We start from the raw sequence: 15,664 nt of genomic DNA, 5'->3' as shown, positions 1-15,664 counted from the left end.
CAAGGACTTTACCTTTGCCTCATTAGTTCTTGATAATTACTTTATAATAACATATAATTATCAGCACAGGCACATCTGCTTGTGATCTGAAGAGAAATGAACAGATTTTTGCATCATCATTAAAGCAGAGATACATTAAATGTGATGCTGTAATAAAATATTTCCTAAGTGACTTTTCTGTTGTTCTTACAAAACTAAACACAGATTTTATCAGTTTATTGTGAGCTTCCAAGTTGTGTGAGGGTGATAATTCCACTTGTCTCTCTTAATAATACCAGAGACTTGGCTCATTATTTTCAAGATTTGAAGGTGCGTGATTTAATAAGACTGAACTCTGCAGAACGATGATAATAATAGCTTCTTGACTTCTACAGTATGTGAGAGTGTGTGAACATTAAATAACCATTTATTTGTGTCATAGCATTAGAGTGTTGGAAAAACACTTTGAGTCAGACCCTTGCCAAGGTAAAAATAGCTTTCATTGCTGATTGCGGATCAGCTTCTCAACATCCACATAATATATTTCATAATGTGTAAGGCTGAACAAAACACAGGTGCACAGCCAAGCTGAAGGGTGTAAACTGTAGTACACAGTATAGAGTATAGCCTTGTGTTCATTTCACAGCACAGAGGTACTGTAATGCATTTTTCCTCCTTTGAAAGGTAATTGCAATTTGGAAGCTTTGATAGATTCCAGACCTTTGTTGGAAGCTGTGTTGGAGTGTGTGCACATAGTCACACATACTTGCCTGGGTACATAGCTGTTCTTAATACTTTTATTAAGCCAAAGAACTACAGATGACGTAATGTGTATTTGCAAAATATCTCAGTGCAGATGGTGTAGTATGTTTGGCTTTCTTTGATATATTAACTGCCAGAGGAGTTGTATGCAGTGCCCTCCCTGCAAACAATAGATCATTGATGCTTCTCTGTCTTCTTTCTCAACCTTTCAGTCCATTTCCTTGTTATGTGGTGGCCCGAGGAGCACTTGGCAAAATGAGAGGCATTCAGCCAGCCCCTCCTCCCCCCCTCCCCGATTTTCCCGTCAGCCATAACTCAGGGAAAGCTGTTGTTTCATTCACAGTGTCAGAGGGTAATATTTAAAGTTAACAAAAGCCTAGTCACAGAATTGCTGTCTTGTAGAGTAGGTGCAAAATTTTATTTATATTGCTGAGGATAATTACTGAATGGGAGGGGAAAAAAACAGCTGTGTTGGACTCTCATGAAGAGCAAAGTATGACACACCCATGTTGTCAGGCATCACAAAGACTAACTTAGCAAGTTATTTCTTAGACAACAAAGGCCTTTGCCAAAGAATCTCTGATTCATGTTGTTTTCGTTTCATGTCAAACACTTTGTCATTATACTGTAGTCAAAGTCCAACACTATACAGAACAAATAAAATATCTTGAACTGTCATTTTAGATTCCTGTTGGACTTGTTTCATAATAATAATTTAAAAAAAAAAAAACAGCAGAGAGAAGTAAGAAGCCTTTTGGCATGAATGACCAGTGCACATAAACTTGTTATCACAGCTGGTAGATATTCTTCACTGAAGTTCTTATCAGTCCTGTGCAATGTGAGACAAGCAGCTACAAACACTGTATGTGCTGCATTACAGTAATTACAGCTCTGTTAGTAAAGCGCAGGATGGAGGTTTGCCACATCAGAGGTCATGTTCTATAATCTGGAATGAATGAGTTTAGAGCCAAGACGGCTGCAGTTTATCAGAAATTACCTGCTCGTTTCGCCAGATACTGTGTATGTTAGTCGAATGAGACAGCAGCTATGTGAAAACTGTTTGTGTAGGACTGAGCTTGGGAACTTCAAACAGAGATCATTAGTGCTTGTGGAGAGAAAACAATTGTTAGTGGTTTTTGTTTTCTTTATTGTGGAGCTGCTGGAATGTGTAATCACAACTAATTGCACAGCAAAGAATGCAAGAGAAAATCCTACAGATTGCATTTCTCGGATTTGCTTTTGTATCTTCAGTACGGTTTATATCCATGACAGCACATAAACAAGAAATGTGAACAGATGGCACTGGTTTTTAATGACATATTGCTATCTGTAAAGTCTCCCTCTAAGCCACAGACTAAAACATCTCCCCTTGGGGAGCGCACCGCTCTAGTTGTTATCATCCACTGCTAATGTCACTCTTTTCTTTGCCACATTGTCAAATCCTCCAGCTAAATAAATGCAATGTAAATTGAGTATTGTGCTGGATGTAATTATTGAAAAGGGTTCCAGTTGGCTTAACTGCACAGGCTGTTTATATAAAGCCTTCCTCCTCTATACAGATCTGATGATAGAGAGATAGGGCGAGGGAGAAAGAGAAGTTCATATTTAATGACAGGAATTCGCAATGGAGCCATGCTGAATGACAACAACACCCCCAACCCCCCACCCTCAGCATCTCCAGCAAACACCCCCTCTTTTCTCTCTCTCTCATTACAGTTTTACCATTGGGAAACATGCCTGTCCCAAATAGCCTCCAGTATTATTCTTTTGTCCCTCTTCTTCTTCTTTTCTTTTCTTTTTTTATTCATTCTTTTACTAAAACACATTAAATTATGTTTCCTTTTGCACACTATGCTGAGTATACGCCCTGAGAAATAAGTCTGAGCTGATAATGAGGGGCCCTTCTTTGAGGAAATACACACGGCAACTTTGATCTAGAATGGCATGTAATTCCTTGCCTGACCCAATTCCCAATCTCCTGATAAGATGTTTTTTTTCTCTCTCCCTCTCCCTCCTTTGCTCTAACCTTCCAGCAGAACTCACTTAAATGGGAACTCGCTGTCCCATTAAAGATACATTTAAAGGCAAACATGTCATCCATTTCATTCTGCGGGAGAATGATATGTGCGGTTGAAAATGCTGTCTTCTACAGGCTGAGCCAAAGAAACTCTCTATGTATTCCTCATTCTCTCTGTTGCTGACAACCTCTGAGATTTCTGATCACAGCTGCTCAATTGAGTTTGTGTCGGACAGAGCCGCGTGACAAATGAGAGTGGCCGTCATAGCAGATAGAGTATCATCACCTGGGTGTAACAGCTTTTAGGCTTGTTTGAGGAGAGGGAAAGAGACACGGGGAAGGGTTTCACTTGTTTGTGTAGTTGAAAGGAAGCTGTATTTCTCCAACCAAAGATAGTTGATTAAATTTACTCCCTGTGGTATTTGCACATTTTGGGTTCTTGCAGAGCAGCTTTTTTTACTCTCTGAATTGACTGCGCTATAAGTGGATTGACCCCCAAAACCCAGCAGTAGTCTTTCATTAGTCAGGATGCAGCCGGGGACCAGACAGCGAACAGTGTTTAGGGCCAATCCATCACCGCACAAAAGGGGATCAACATGGCACAAACTTGTCTTCCTCATCTTAAGCGACAATGTGGCCTCGAACCTCATAGCTATCAGTTTCGAGTTTACTTCCTGGTGACAGTGATAATTCTGAAGGGTCAAAGCTACATCGAATTTCATTTCAGGCACAAAAGAGGAGCTTTCTGAAAGCTCATTTGTTACACGGCTCCTGTTGTTTTTTGATAGTCAAAAGAACCAATTTGGGTTTTTGACAAGGAGCCTCTCTGAATAATTCCTTCATGTATTACAGGACCTATTAAATGCAAACTTTTCAATCTGGCAATCAATAAGGCAGGCAGCTTTCCCTGGCCCTGTGCCAGACACATTAGGGCTGCGAGCGATGGTTGCTAGGGAGCTGAGCCTGCTCAGGGGAAAGAATGTTTAATGTAATAGAATCACATAAATCAACCGGAGGAAAGTGCTTGTGTTGTTTTTGTCTCTTCTCTTCTCTTCTCTTCTCTTCTCTTCTCTTCTCTTCTCTTCTCTTCTCTTCTCTTCTCTTGCCTGTTTAACTGAAAACATTTAATATGGGTGTGTGTTTTTGAACCCCCCCTCCCACCAACATCAACCGCAAAAACATCTGGGAAGGAATTAAGCTGAGGGAAGTTGAATTTTCTCTGTATGTGTGTGCATACTAGTGTTTGTATGCATAGCTGTGTGTCCTCAATCCTTGTGCCTCACACTTGAATAAATTGAGGTGAAAATTATATAAACGTTTCTTTTTTTTTTCCTTTTTCTTTTTTTTCCTTTGTCACAGTCCGCCACCCCACCCTGCTGAAATGAATGAGGCACTTTAGTGCTTTACTATAATTAAGAACAGGAGCCAGCATGCATGGAGGGCTCTCTTTCTCTCTATTTTATGTATTACTCTCTCTCTTTGTTACTCTCTCTTTCTATTTGCCCTCTGTACAGTTTCAGTGGAACATTTCCTCTGGGTGTTGGTGCCCTTTTGTGAGAATATTATTCTCTTGCAAGAATTAGGCATGTGCACGTAAAAGCCAGACATCTCTTAAAGTCATACTCACTCCACCCATCTGATACTTTTTTAATATCACAGCCTTCACGCAGAGCAGCAGATGTGATCAGCTTGAATTCCTGATGGGTACAGTTCATTCACCTTCTTGTGTTGGAGCACATAACGCTTTTTAGCTATCCGCCGGTAAGCTCAATGTGTTTCAAACAGTCATATTTATAACAAAATATCCCTAAGTAAACTGCGCCTGTGTCAGTCTCCACCTTGTGACAAACCTGCTTCCACATTGTTTGTCGGCTTTGAAATTCTGCTGTGGTTTACATGCTTCGCAGCTTGTCACTGAAACACTTTCGCAATAAACAAAAGACCAGACTCCGTGCTCAACAGGGTGTATTAAAATATAAAACATTCTGGTGAAAATATAAATGTCTGGAACACACTGTGTTTGCAAACGCAGCTAAAAGGCAGAATATGCTTCTGAGAGGCTTATGTGAACATTTATTTGTAGCAATCACAGATTACAATAGCGCTCATGTGAGGGGTGGGGCAAAATATCTATATAGCAGCATATGCGGTGATACATTATACTGGCAGTAAATGATGATAAAAATGCAGGTGAGAAAATACAGTTTGTTCAAAACACTATACAGAAAGCAAATCAGATCAGAGTGCTAATTTAAGAAGCTGACTTTAAAAAATGTACTAATAATAATACACACCAGCTGAGGTTGAACTGCTTTGTACTCCTCCAAATGCCCCAGTTTCAAGCAAATGGTGTACTGTGCATTTGTCCTTTTGCCCAATTTCTGGCCACTGAGTGATCTGTGAATACAACAGCTAACAATGATAAACGTATTGCAGTGGCCATGTTAACAAATAGACACGGGGCAACAACAGCACTTGGATTAATTTGGTAAAAATAATTTCCATACTCTGCTTGTTTCTGCTCTGTTTTGATCTCCACCAATTCTTAGGGGAAAATATCTGGATCTTTAGCTGCTAAATGCTAAGTTGTTGTATTCACCACCTGTATACTGTGTTGGTATGCTTGAGGTAATGAGTTGCTTAGTAGGTTTTTAGGGCATCCAGCTGTGCACAAAGATGCAAGTGTGTTGACGTTAAAACCAATACATGAAAGAGGCTAAAATGGCTCAGGTGAGAGTTTTTTTTAATTGATTAGTCACTAAAAAAGAACTGTTTCGTATTAGACGTTGGAATGTAATTGTTTGCTAATATGGCATTAAAACAGTGGTTGTTCATGTAGGAATAGTCTTCAGTTCAGTACAGTTCATCTACATGATCATTTTTGTTATCGTTGATTTATGGGCGACTCTGCATGAATTTGTCGTATCTGTTCTGAGAAAGAAAATAAATTGTCAAAAAATATCATCATACTGATTTAAATCATCTCAGCCAGCTCACTTTGATAGTTAGATTTCAGCTTGTCTTTTGATCTAAAAGGCAGAACGTATGCTGTGTACATTGTGTGCATTTGTCTGTGAGAGCACAGCTTGCAGCTGATATAATGAGCAGGGGAGAGGCGAGTCAGTGTGTGTGACTGATGCAATGTTGATGATGGACGGCCACTGAGTCATTTGCAAACACAGTTTGTTATTTTGTGCAAATCCATTAAACAAATTTGAAATATTGTTTCAATTTTACTCCCTTTAAAGAAAATAAACTGTGCGTTAGTGTCTGTGTGATGGCTTTGCTTTGTTTTACTCTACTATAGTGATTTATTGATGCTGCTGCATCCCCGGTGTGATTAATGTGATTTTGTTTACTGCACAGACTAGGTTGCAATTAGCGAAATGTTCTAGCACATTTTGTTTTATCCCAGATAGTGTAGTCATTCACAGATTGGATAGGCGATGAATCATGCAAATTCAATGAATTTATTTCATTGTTTTATGTAATTCTGTCTTCATTGAAAACATGAGGTTGCCTGTAGTGTAAATGTGATGCCCCCCACACATCATTTCCATTTGGTGTCATTGACAGATGCCGTTCCCTCTTTATTTGGTCAGGTTTCAATAACCTGAAACCAACAGCCAGATCGGGCGCCTGCTGTCTCTCAGTGTCATGTCCCCTCATTGAAAAGTAGGAGAGAGAAAGGAGGTGGATAAATCAGAGCTGTGTTATATATTATCAGAAGAGGCTAAATGGAAACAGGGCAGTTTCGAAGATCAATACAGAGCACAGAGAAGAGAGCCCACAGCATGGAGGGAGAATACCAAACAAGAACCTACTTTTCTTTACTTTCCCTACTTATTTTCTGCCCCCTTTCTTCACCGCAGCCTTACTTGTCCCTATATTTTAAGCTTTTGGACTTGTTTTGGTGTTACCGTGGGATTAAAAGAGGAAGGAAAAAAAAAATCAAATATGAAAGTGACATTATTGGCTCCGGGTTACATGCCTTGCCATTTCTCGCCAACCCCACAAAAGCAGCAGGGGGATCCAGTAAATTCCTTGGCCGAGCAGATAATGTGGAAATGTTGACAACAGCAAATTTGAGCCGAGTGAGTGATTTAAGGACTACAGCGGGTGACAGAGAGCATGAGAGTAATGGTTTTCAGCTTCTTCCTGCTCGTCTGTGACAAGAGAAACGAGCACACTTGCTTGAAAGATCTTGTCAGAGCTTGTGGGCAGTTTGAATATTTTTAAGCTTGGTTGAATGTAAATGACACAGTTTACATGAGTAGCATTTGGTTTTTAATTAGCTAGCACAGATCTGCTTTTAACTGTCAGCAACCCTCGTATTACGACTAGTTTTATTCCCAACTTTCAAAGCCGCTACAGAAATTCTCCAATGAAAAGCAGAGGAGCTCAAAGATGCGGCAAATAGATCACCCTTTTATTTTGCTGGTTTTGAAATTCAATGATATCAATGATGTTTCATCTAACATTCCAATTGCTATTCATCTGCCAGAGCAGCTGCTTCAACCTCAACTAATGAGTTTCATGTTGTATGCAACATTTCTGAGATTTTGATTATGATGACTCGTTTATCATGCTTGTTATTAAAGAGAAACAGAAATTCTTCATTTGGTGTAATTACACAAAATATGTTATAGTGGCTGAGCTTCTTCTCATCATACTTATTCCTGTACAGTGGGACCACAGTACAATCTCCTTTCATCCCTTTTTTTGCACATGGATTACTGCATGTTGCTTTTATTATGCTGTGGTAGAAGTAAAAACCCGTATTTTTACTTTACACACTACCTCATTAGAGCTACTGTATGCTGTAGATAGTTGTTTTATTAAATATGTTCATTAAACAAGTCGTGCAGCACATCATCGCACATATTAACTAATATGTAAATGCCATTTTATAATGCTTATAAAAGAATTAGAAAGTCATACTATTTGGTGTGACCAAAACTTTGTACAATATTTCTGTATAAGTGGGTCTTTATTTAGGTTCACAACAGTTCATTGTTCTGTTTGTAGAATATAAAACATTTAAATGTCATCATAAAATGAGAAATAAAGCACAAATAAAACCACACACCCACAATAATATGTATTCTGCACTCAGACTCTGTTAACAGGAATTCACTATTTGGCACAGGGCTAGAGAATTAGCACTTAACAGGCTCTCTGTTCCGCTTTTCGGTTAGATGTAATGCCACTTTTTGTTGCCGCTGTCTTATTTTAATGTCTCCACAGCTGAGCTGTGAAGTCCAGCTTTGAAAACAATCTATTCTTGCGAACGTTGTGGTACAAATTATTCTTAAGTCAGACGAAACACCTTTAAGTCCTTCTTTGACTCACCTGGCTCGATGTCACTGTGGGTGGAGTAGATGTATGACTATAGCTGTATTTGAAAAATTCACGTCATGCATGACAATATAACTGGTATACCGGTACATCTGACATACCTCGCAGCACAACTCATAAGACTTTCCTGTCATTAGTGAAAAAAGAAGTTGAGTAATTTTATGTTTTAAATCGCAATGATGTATTCAAGGGAAATTCAGTGAGCTGGATGTCTATGAAAGACGAGTGGATTTCCAAAAGCATGTCATAGATGAGTGATTCTGAGAGGAAATCAACTTTTGGAACTTTTGTGTCTACCTCTGACAGGAGGCAGACACAGATGTTGCAAAAAAGATGACATTCATTCTTTCTATCATGCTTCACATTAAAAAGTTGCTGTTTGGCAGGCTCTCAGATTTACGCATTTCCTTGAATGCACCATCAAAGCAGATATTCCATTTGTTCTCTGTGATGGATTTCCAAATGAATTATCAGCAACTTTACTCTGCAAGTTGAGTCTCATTTTGTTTCCATTTTATTTGTTGAATAAAGAACAGCGGCCGCCAATAAGCCAGGAAATCAGTACTATCAAATCTTGTGTTCCGGCCCTTTAAAAAGGAAATACTACATCTGGTGTACAGTTGTTTTATTTCACATGTTCAAACCAAAAGTATAAAAAGAAAACTGTGTGCACTGCAACTTCTCAGTTTGTTCACTTTTTGTGCTTTGGTCCCCATTTCGGTTCCCTTTCATTTCTGCAGCATCTGTCTTATTATTTATGTGGGTCATGACACCATTAACATAATGTATGGACTCACTGCATGCAGTCCTGCTTGTATACCTGAAACTCTAAAATGTTCCCATGATAGAAAAATAAAGGGAGAAACATTTGTTAATGTTATGTTTCCTGACTGATGTCATTTTTAAAGTATTCCAGGCCACAAATGAGTATTGCAGACTTTCTTGTATAATTGTCTTCCTGACATTAGAGGTTCGATGGCTCAAAGCTAAAACATACATTTTAATCACCAGCCCTCACCCTGTTGCACAATTCCTGAACTCTTGCTGTAGTCGTGTAATGCCTGTGTCTGAAAAAAAAAAAAAGACTGACGCTAGCTCGCATTTTTATTTGCATATTACAGAAATGTTTCAGTCATGCTTCTTTAATCTCGGGAATATTTTAAAGATCAGCCCAATCTTGTCATCTCAACACAGAGTGAAACTCATCCATGCTTTTGTCACATCCTGATTAAATTACTGTAATGCACTTTTTTGCTTTGGTAACTCATTCATCCTTGAAGTGTCTACAGCTTGAGCAAACTTTTGCTGCAAGACTGAATATCAAACTATAGACATATGTTAATAAAAGTCCTTCTTTTGCATTAGTACATTTTTGAATTGATTTTCTTCTGGAGGCCTTGCATACCAGAGACAAGTCTATGTAGGTGTTGAATTAGCTAGTATTAATGCTATTCTCGGTAGTACCATAACAGAGAGCCATGAGAAAACGGATCAAGGTCTTTTAGCAGGCTCTTGGACAGCTCAAATCAAAAGGAGAAGAAGTATTTCTCTTTATGACTCCTTAACTAAGTTGAATTGCTGAATCTGCCACACACACATACACACACACACACACATATATATATATATATGTATGTGTATATATATATATGCATATATCGTGAATTCCTTTGATTATATTTGGTATATATAGCACTATGCAAAAGTATTAGGTACACTGAAGGATTCCTATCCATCAAATAGTACCATGAAGAGATGTGCTACTTAGAATATATACATTCATAAGTAATAGAAATGGGCCTCACAGTGATCACAAGACTGAGAATCAGCTCAAATCCAGCAATAACAGCAGGGATGCGGGAAGTGGAGATGGTAGATTTTATCTGATTGTGCAGCATTCTGGTGGCTGGAAAAGGGAGACCAGACATATTTCTTAAGTAGTGGTGACTGTACTGACTAACACTGACTCCAGATTGGAAACAATAGCCATCAGATGCCAAAATATTCTGCCTTTTATTCCTTGCTATGAGTTGAGCTCCAGTAATGCAACTCAATAGCGTCTCTGATTAGGGCCTTCTTGGCTTGTTTACCCCCACATCTTTTATACGCCGCACTTTTTCAGTTATATATTTGGAAAGTGCTGGTCCAAGCTTAGATAACCTTAATGCTAGCACGATGACATCATCAGCATTATATTTTGAAACTTTAGAAAGCTCCTCCAGAGCCACAGCAGATGATACAGCAGGCTACAGGGAGGTGAAAAGTGCCCCTTTAAGTGTAATACGTGTTTTAAAAGCACCACAGGGGATGTAATATTGAATGATTAGTATTCCTTTTCACTTTACTGTGTACTGTAAAGTATTGGAATTTATTTTGTGCTGCTCTGACTGAGTGGTTATATTATCAGCTGTCCTGCAGAGCAGTTATGACCCTGACACTATTGTAGTTTATGAGGTCAGAAGCTTTACAGCATGTTCTGAAAATAATCTGCCGCACCGCAGCTGTTTGATCAACACGCCATACTACCACTAGGAAAGGACAGAGAGACAGAAAGAGAAAATAGAAAAGAGGTCCTCAGAGAGAGAAACAAATTGCATAATGTTCTCACAATGTCTTCCAGCTCTCCAGTGATACAGCCACAGCCCCAACCAATTAGGACGCTTACATTAAGATAAGGACGTCCTTTATTTTGAAAGGTCGGGCTGCAAGAACAAAAGGAATTTTTAAAGTGTGTTTGCACTCAATGTGCATTATACGCACCAACACACGTGCGCACACTGACATGCATACTTTACAACACCTTTGTACAGTTATTAATGCCCTGCAGCTCTCACTCCAAATTGAATCTAATCAAGTGAAATGCTGTGAGGGTCCTCGGGAGAAAGAGCAGGTCTGACGGTGACCGCTTACAATAAAATCCCTGACATTTGGAAACAAAGCCTGCTCTACCTCTGAGCTGTAATTGCGAATGACAAATGCCGCAATCTTGGATAAATGTGTGTGACTGCTGTGGGATATGTATGCAGTAAAATGTGTGTTCATACATTTGTGGGCTTTGTAGCGACTTTGTAGCATGTGAATATATGTGTGAGTGGAGTGGCTGAATGGTTTTAATAATTTCTTTTGAAGTGGTCCGCATGTTGGAGTACAGTGGAACTAATTACGCTAATTGTTGGGAATGCAGCTGTTGTAAATATGTTATGAATAGAGTCCTTCCTGTCCTGCTTCTGCTGCACATTTCAGTGATTTTTATCAGCCTGCAGCTTCACAAAATACCACCACAAAGGGGAAAATGCATTTTTAAAATCTGTTTAAAACTGTCTGTAGCAAGGCAAGGTGAAAAGCTTGCTAGTTAGCCTCCCCCTGAAATATTAACTCACCAGCAGAAATTCCCATGAATGTCATGTCCAAGGGCTTTGTAAAAGTAGACAGGGTGGTTAATAATTCATATAAAAATCGTGTTTCAAACTGCTTGACTCTACTTCATCAGCTGTGGAACCTTGTAGTCTGGTTAGTAAGCTAGAATAGTATTAAGACCTTACTGCAAACAACAGCCTATTAAAATGAGCGAGTCTGAAAAATCTGACGTTTACAGATTTGTGTTTGCTTTTAAGGAACAAAGCACTTGCATATTATCTGTGTGCCTTATGATTGGCTTATGTCAGATCATTATCTAGTATTGTCCTTTGTTCTAGGTCATTTTTTTATGATCATACTCTATAATTACAGGGTTACAAACATTATGATCAGATTCGTAGCTATTAAACACGTGAGCTTTTACTATGCCTCCATTTTTTCACGCTTATGCAATTACTCACGGTCACCCAGCTATCCCAGTTCTGATGGGTCAAGAGGGTACACCCTAGACTTATTGAAATTTTCAATTTAACATTACCTCATATTCATTTGTCATATTATCTTAGAGTTGAAACTGTCAGTCAGTATCAGTTTTACTGTTTTTCTAAACGCTACTGTTACACCAAGTGAGTGAAAATTCAGCAGTTGCAGTTTCTTGATTTTGCTCATTTTGTGGTAGCAGGGTAATTTATTTAGCTTTTTTTAACTACTGTTCAGAAAAAATGAGGACATTAGAAAATGTATACTTTGGCATTTGAAAAGTTGAAATGAAAGTGGCTATAATTGGCATACCTAGTTCATTGTTTGGAACAGAAAACCGCGTATGAAGTTCAGTGTTGTGCAAGCTCAGACTTCATAAGAGCTAGCTTAAAGTTCAGTTCACAGAGATTAAAGTGAATCATTTCACATTCAGGGCTCATGGCTGGAAACTCAGTTGACATTCATTTTAACCTACTCTTAGCTATTCTTTTTTGTTGCCTTTTAAGTATCCCCCCCCCAACCATCCATACAGGTACAGGCAATGTAACTTTACAGATTTTGTGCTGATGTGGCTGACTTTCTTTTTCAGATCTGGCAGGCAGACTTTCTGTAAAAAAAAAATCTCGAGTTTATTCATAAAAATAACAAATATTTTGCATAGACTTGCTCTGGTAGTACTGTTGATAGTTGCATCTAAAACCACTGCTAGCACTTGGAGTGCCAAGTAGTTTATATTCTTTCCAGTGTGTCATGTGCACTGAGCACACTTCATAGCACCTGTTTATTCTGGTGAAAGATTGCAGATGTTTTGTTGCAATTACTAGTACTGTGCACGCAGTTCAATGAAAACATTTGCATGTCCGTGGTCAGCCCTGATGATGTTATATTATACAAAGTAGTTGATGCAGTGCCAGAGCTTCTGGGTATATTGAGATCGTTTCCATCTATTGTTTGTAAAGGAGTAGATTCTCATGACAGATTTACTTGAGCATGCAGTTTCTGTGAAGTAGTCCAACAGGAAACGCAAGATATATATACGTTTTTAAAAAGCAGGAAATGCTTCTCTCATGGCTTCAGCTTGGCCGATATTTACAGCAGTATTTCTTTACTAAAGTGCCTTGCTTAACCCTCTCCTGCTGAATAAACATTAACCGGGCATTTAATTAGTTAAGGATTATCATATATCTGATATGTGGGTGGCAGGAGATACATTCTGTTCTAATTAAACATTAAAACTGTCATTTTAATCAGTGTCAGTAACCTGTAACCTCAACACCCTAGTTGCATAACATCAACATATTAGCGATTACTCAGGCATCATTATGAAGGAGAAATGCCATAAACACATAACAAATATAAATAAAACTCAGTGCACTTTTCAGAGCACATCATATCAAACCCTATGTATATATGTGGTTCTAGTGGTTTTCTTTTCCTGTAATAAGTTGTCATGTCTCTGACACAGAGCTCTGTATTTGTATGACTTTATGTTACATTTTTATCTTTCTGTGTCATTGTACACTTTCAGTTGTTACTGTTCAACGGTGACTTTATGGTATTTTATTAGCTGGGAATGGCATTCTGTCTGTTGCCCCGGCGCTCAGGTCGAGACTTGAATATCTAAACAACTTTTTGATGTGCTGCACTGAAATTGCATACGCACAGTCATGCACCCTCAGGGTGAATTGTGAAACCTCTGTTGAGCCTTTAACAATCATATAGCACCATTGTCAGAAATCGAAAGTTAAAAGCAGGCTAGTCCCTTAGTTAGGTTCTTACAGGGTGCCAGTATAATATTAACTGTCCAACTGTCTATCAGCATATCTTCCTGGGCTTTATGGCAGTTTATTGTATCAGCTCAGTGTGCACTTCCTGTCCTGAGGTTCTCCAAATAACAGTAGAGGTTTCTCTGCCAGTCAGTTGTCACAGGTGATAATGCATTAGTCAGACTTACACACTGTAAATGGAATGTTAATCACACAAAAGTAAAGTCTGGCTCCAGTGGGAAGGTTTGCTATTACCTGTGTGAAACAGTGAGTGTAGCTTTTGAAGCAAGGCGACAAACCGTAATTATTTTTTTTTTGAGATTGTTATATAAATAACAAATTCCGGCATTTATCAGCAAGTGACTGTACACAGATACCTGCAAACACTGATTCACACCAGCCTTGTTTAAATTGCTGTTTGAGAATTCCCAGCCTTGAACTTGTTTGTTAAAAGAAGGCATCTGGAGTTGTTTTGACATTCCTCTTGTCACCCAAGCAGCTATGCATGTCATGCATTTCGAACATGCTGCCCAGCAATGTCATGTTTGCACTCATGAAAGGCATCCTGTCAGTTTGCTGAAGTGTATTATTACTACAAGGAAAGGATGTGAAACTTTCATGAAGACTATTTAAAGTCACAATGAAACAGCAGCGTTAGAGAATCTTGCTTCCTTAATGCGATGCATTTCCTGATACACACAGAGAAATCACTGTGATGAGATATCAGCTCGCAAGGGACACCTGTCCGTCTGAAAACAGTGCAGATGTGGCGCCTTTCACAAATTCTTGAAAGGTCACTAAAACAAAATAAAGTATTAAGTTTGTTCTGCTGGTTTACATATTGATCCTCCTTGGGTTTATTGTGAGTCAAATAAATTTTCATTAGGACAAGCTCAAAGTCTGAGATTACAGATAATTTCATATTCACAGCACACTGGCAGTAGATGTGCTTGAATATAAAAGTAGCCGAATAATGATCGATGAGCTAGAATGAAATCATAAAAGCAGAAGAGAAATGGAAGAGTGGATGTGTTCTGTAAAAATTAAGTGCTGCCCTTCTCTACAACTCTTAGAGGGGCACTTGAAAAAAGCAAAACAGTTACCGTTCAATGTCAAATTAAAGTATGTGTAACCTCTGTGGCCCTTCTAACTCCGTGCCTTTTTGTTGTGTTTTTCAGGCCAGGAAGAAGATGGGCGGAAGGTTTTAGTCCTCAGTTACCCTCAGTATTGTCGTTATCGTTCCGTTTTGGCACGGCTCAGAGAGCAGCCGTCCTCTCTGCTCATAGACCACACGGTGCTGGCGCTGGGCGGCATTGCTGCGTTGGATGGAAGCACGAGGATCCTGTACTGCCGGGACACCTTCGAACACCCCACCCTGCTGCAGAATGAGAGCATCTGCGACGAGTTTGGTGAGTGTGGCAGCTGGAGATTTGATTGTAGCCTTTAGATACATTATCATATTAGCTCATCTTGAATGCCAACGGCTATTATAGTGCCAGTTTATGGAACTTCGAGTGTTGGCCCGTGAAACATCAAACTCATCATGTCCTGATCTTTGAACATACGCATGCTCTTAAAACTCATTCTCACAGTACGGTTCATCTCAAACTCCCAATTATGTCATTTTGGTTACCCAGACCATTTGTTCAAGTCTGCTTTTAGTGGGAAATTGGCATTTTGAGCCAAGTAATTTAGTTCCATTGTGTGAAAATTGTGAAATGGTGAAAAAGTACTTTAGTTCATTTAATATTTTCACTTGTTAAGGGCTGCCTATCAAAACGAAGTCCATCAGAGGACAAAGAAAAGAGAGCCAATGAATTTTTCTGGTTCCCATGCCAAATACTGTTGTGCTGTGAAAAAAATATAGGATTTAATGAGCTGAGAAAAACAGTCCTGCTTGGCTTTCTGACAAGGAATTTTTCAATAGGCTGTGCTTTTTTTTTGT

The 15,664-nt window shown here is 38.9% G+C and overlaps 1 protein-coding gene across 1 annotated transcript in view; it reads left to right on the top strand.

The window, feature by feature from the left end:
- The window catches only part of arid5b (AT-rich interaction domain 5B), a 75,221-nt gene that overhangs the window by 18,352 nt on the left and 41,205 nt on the right, over nt 1–15,664 (top strand). Inside the window, exon 4 of the mRNA XM_005474332.4 lies at nt 14,898–15,128. Within this exon, the coding sequence (XP_005474389.1) occupies nt 14,898–15,128 (231 nt within the window). The remainder of the gene's footprint in view (nt 1–14,897; nt 15,129–15,664) is intronic.

Source organism: Oreochromis niloticus, linkage group LG13 (genome assembly GCF_001858045.2).
Source record: "Oreochromis niloticus isolate F11D_XX linkage group LG13, O_niloticus_UMD_NMBU, whole genome shotgun sequence".
NCBI lineage: Eukaryota > Metazoa > Chordata > Actinopteri > Cichliformes > Cichlidae > Oreochromis > Oreochromis niloticus.
This window is presented reverse-complemented; position numbering and strand designations above follow the sequence as displayed.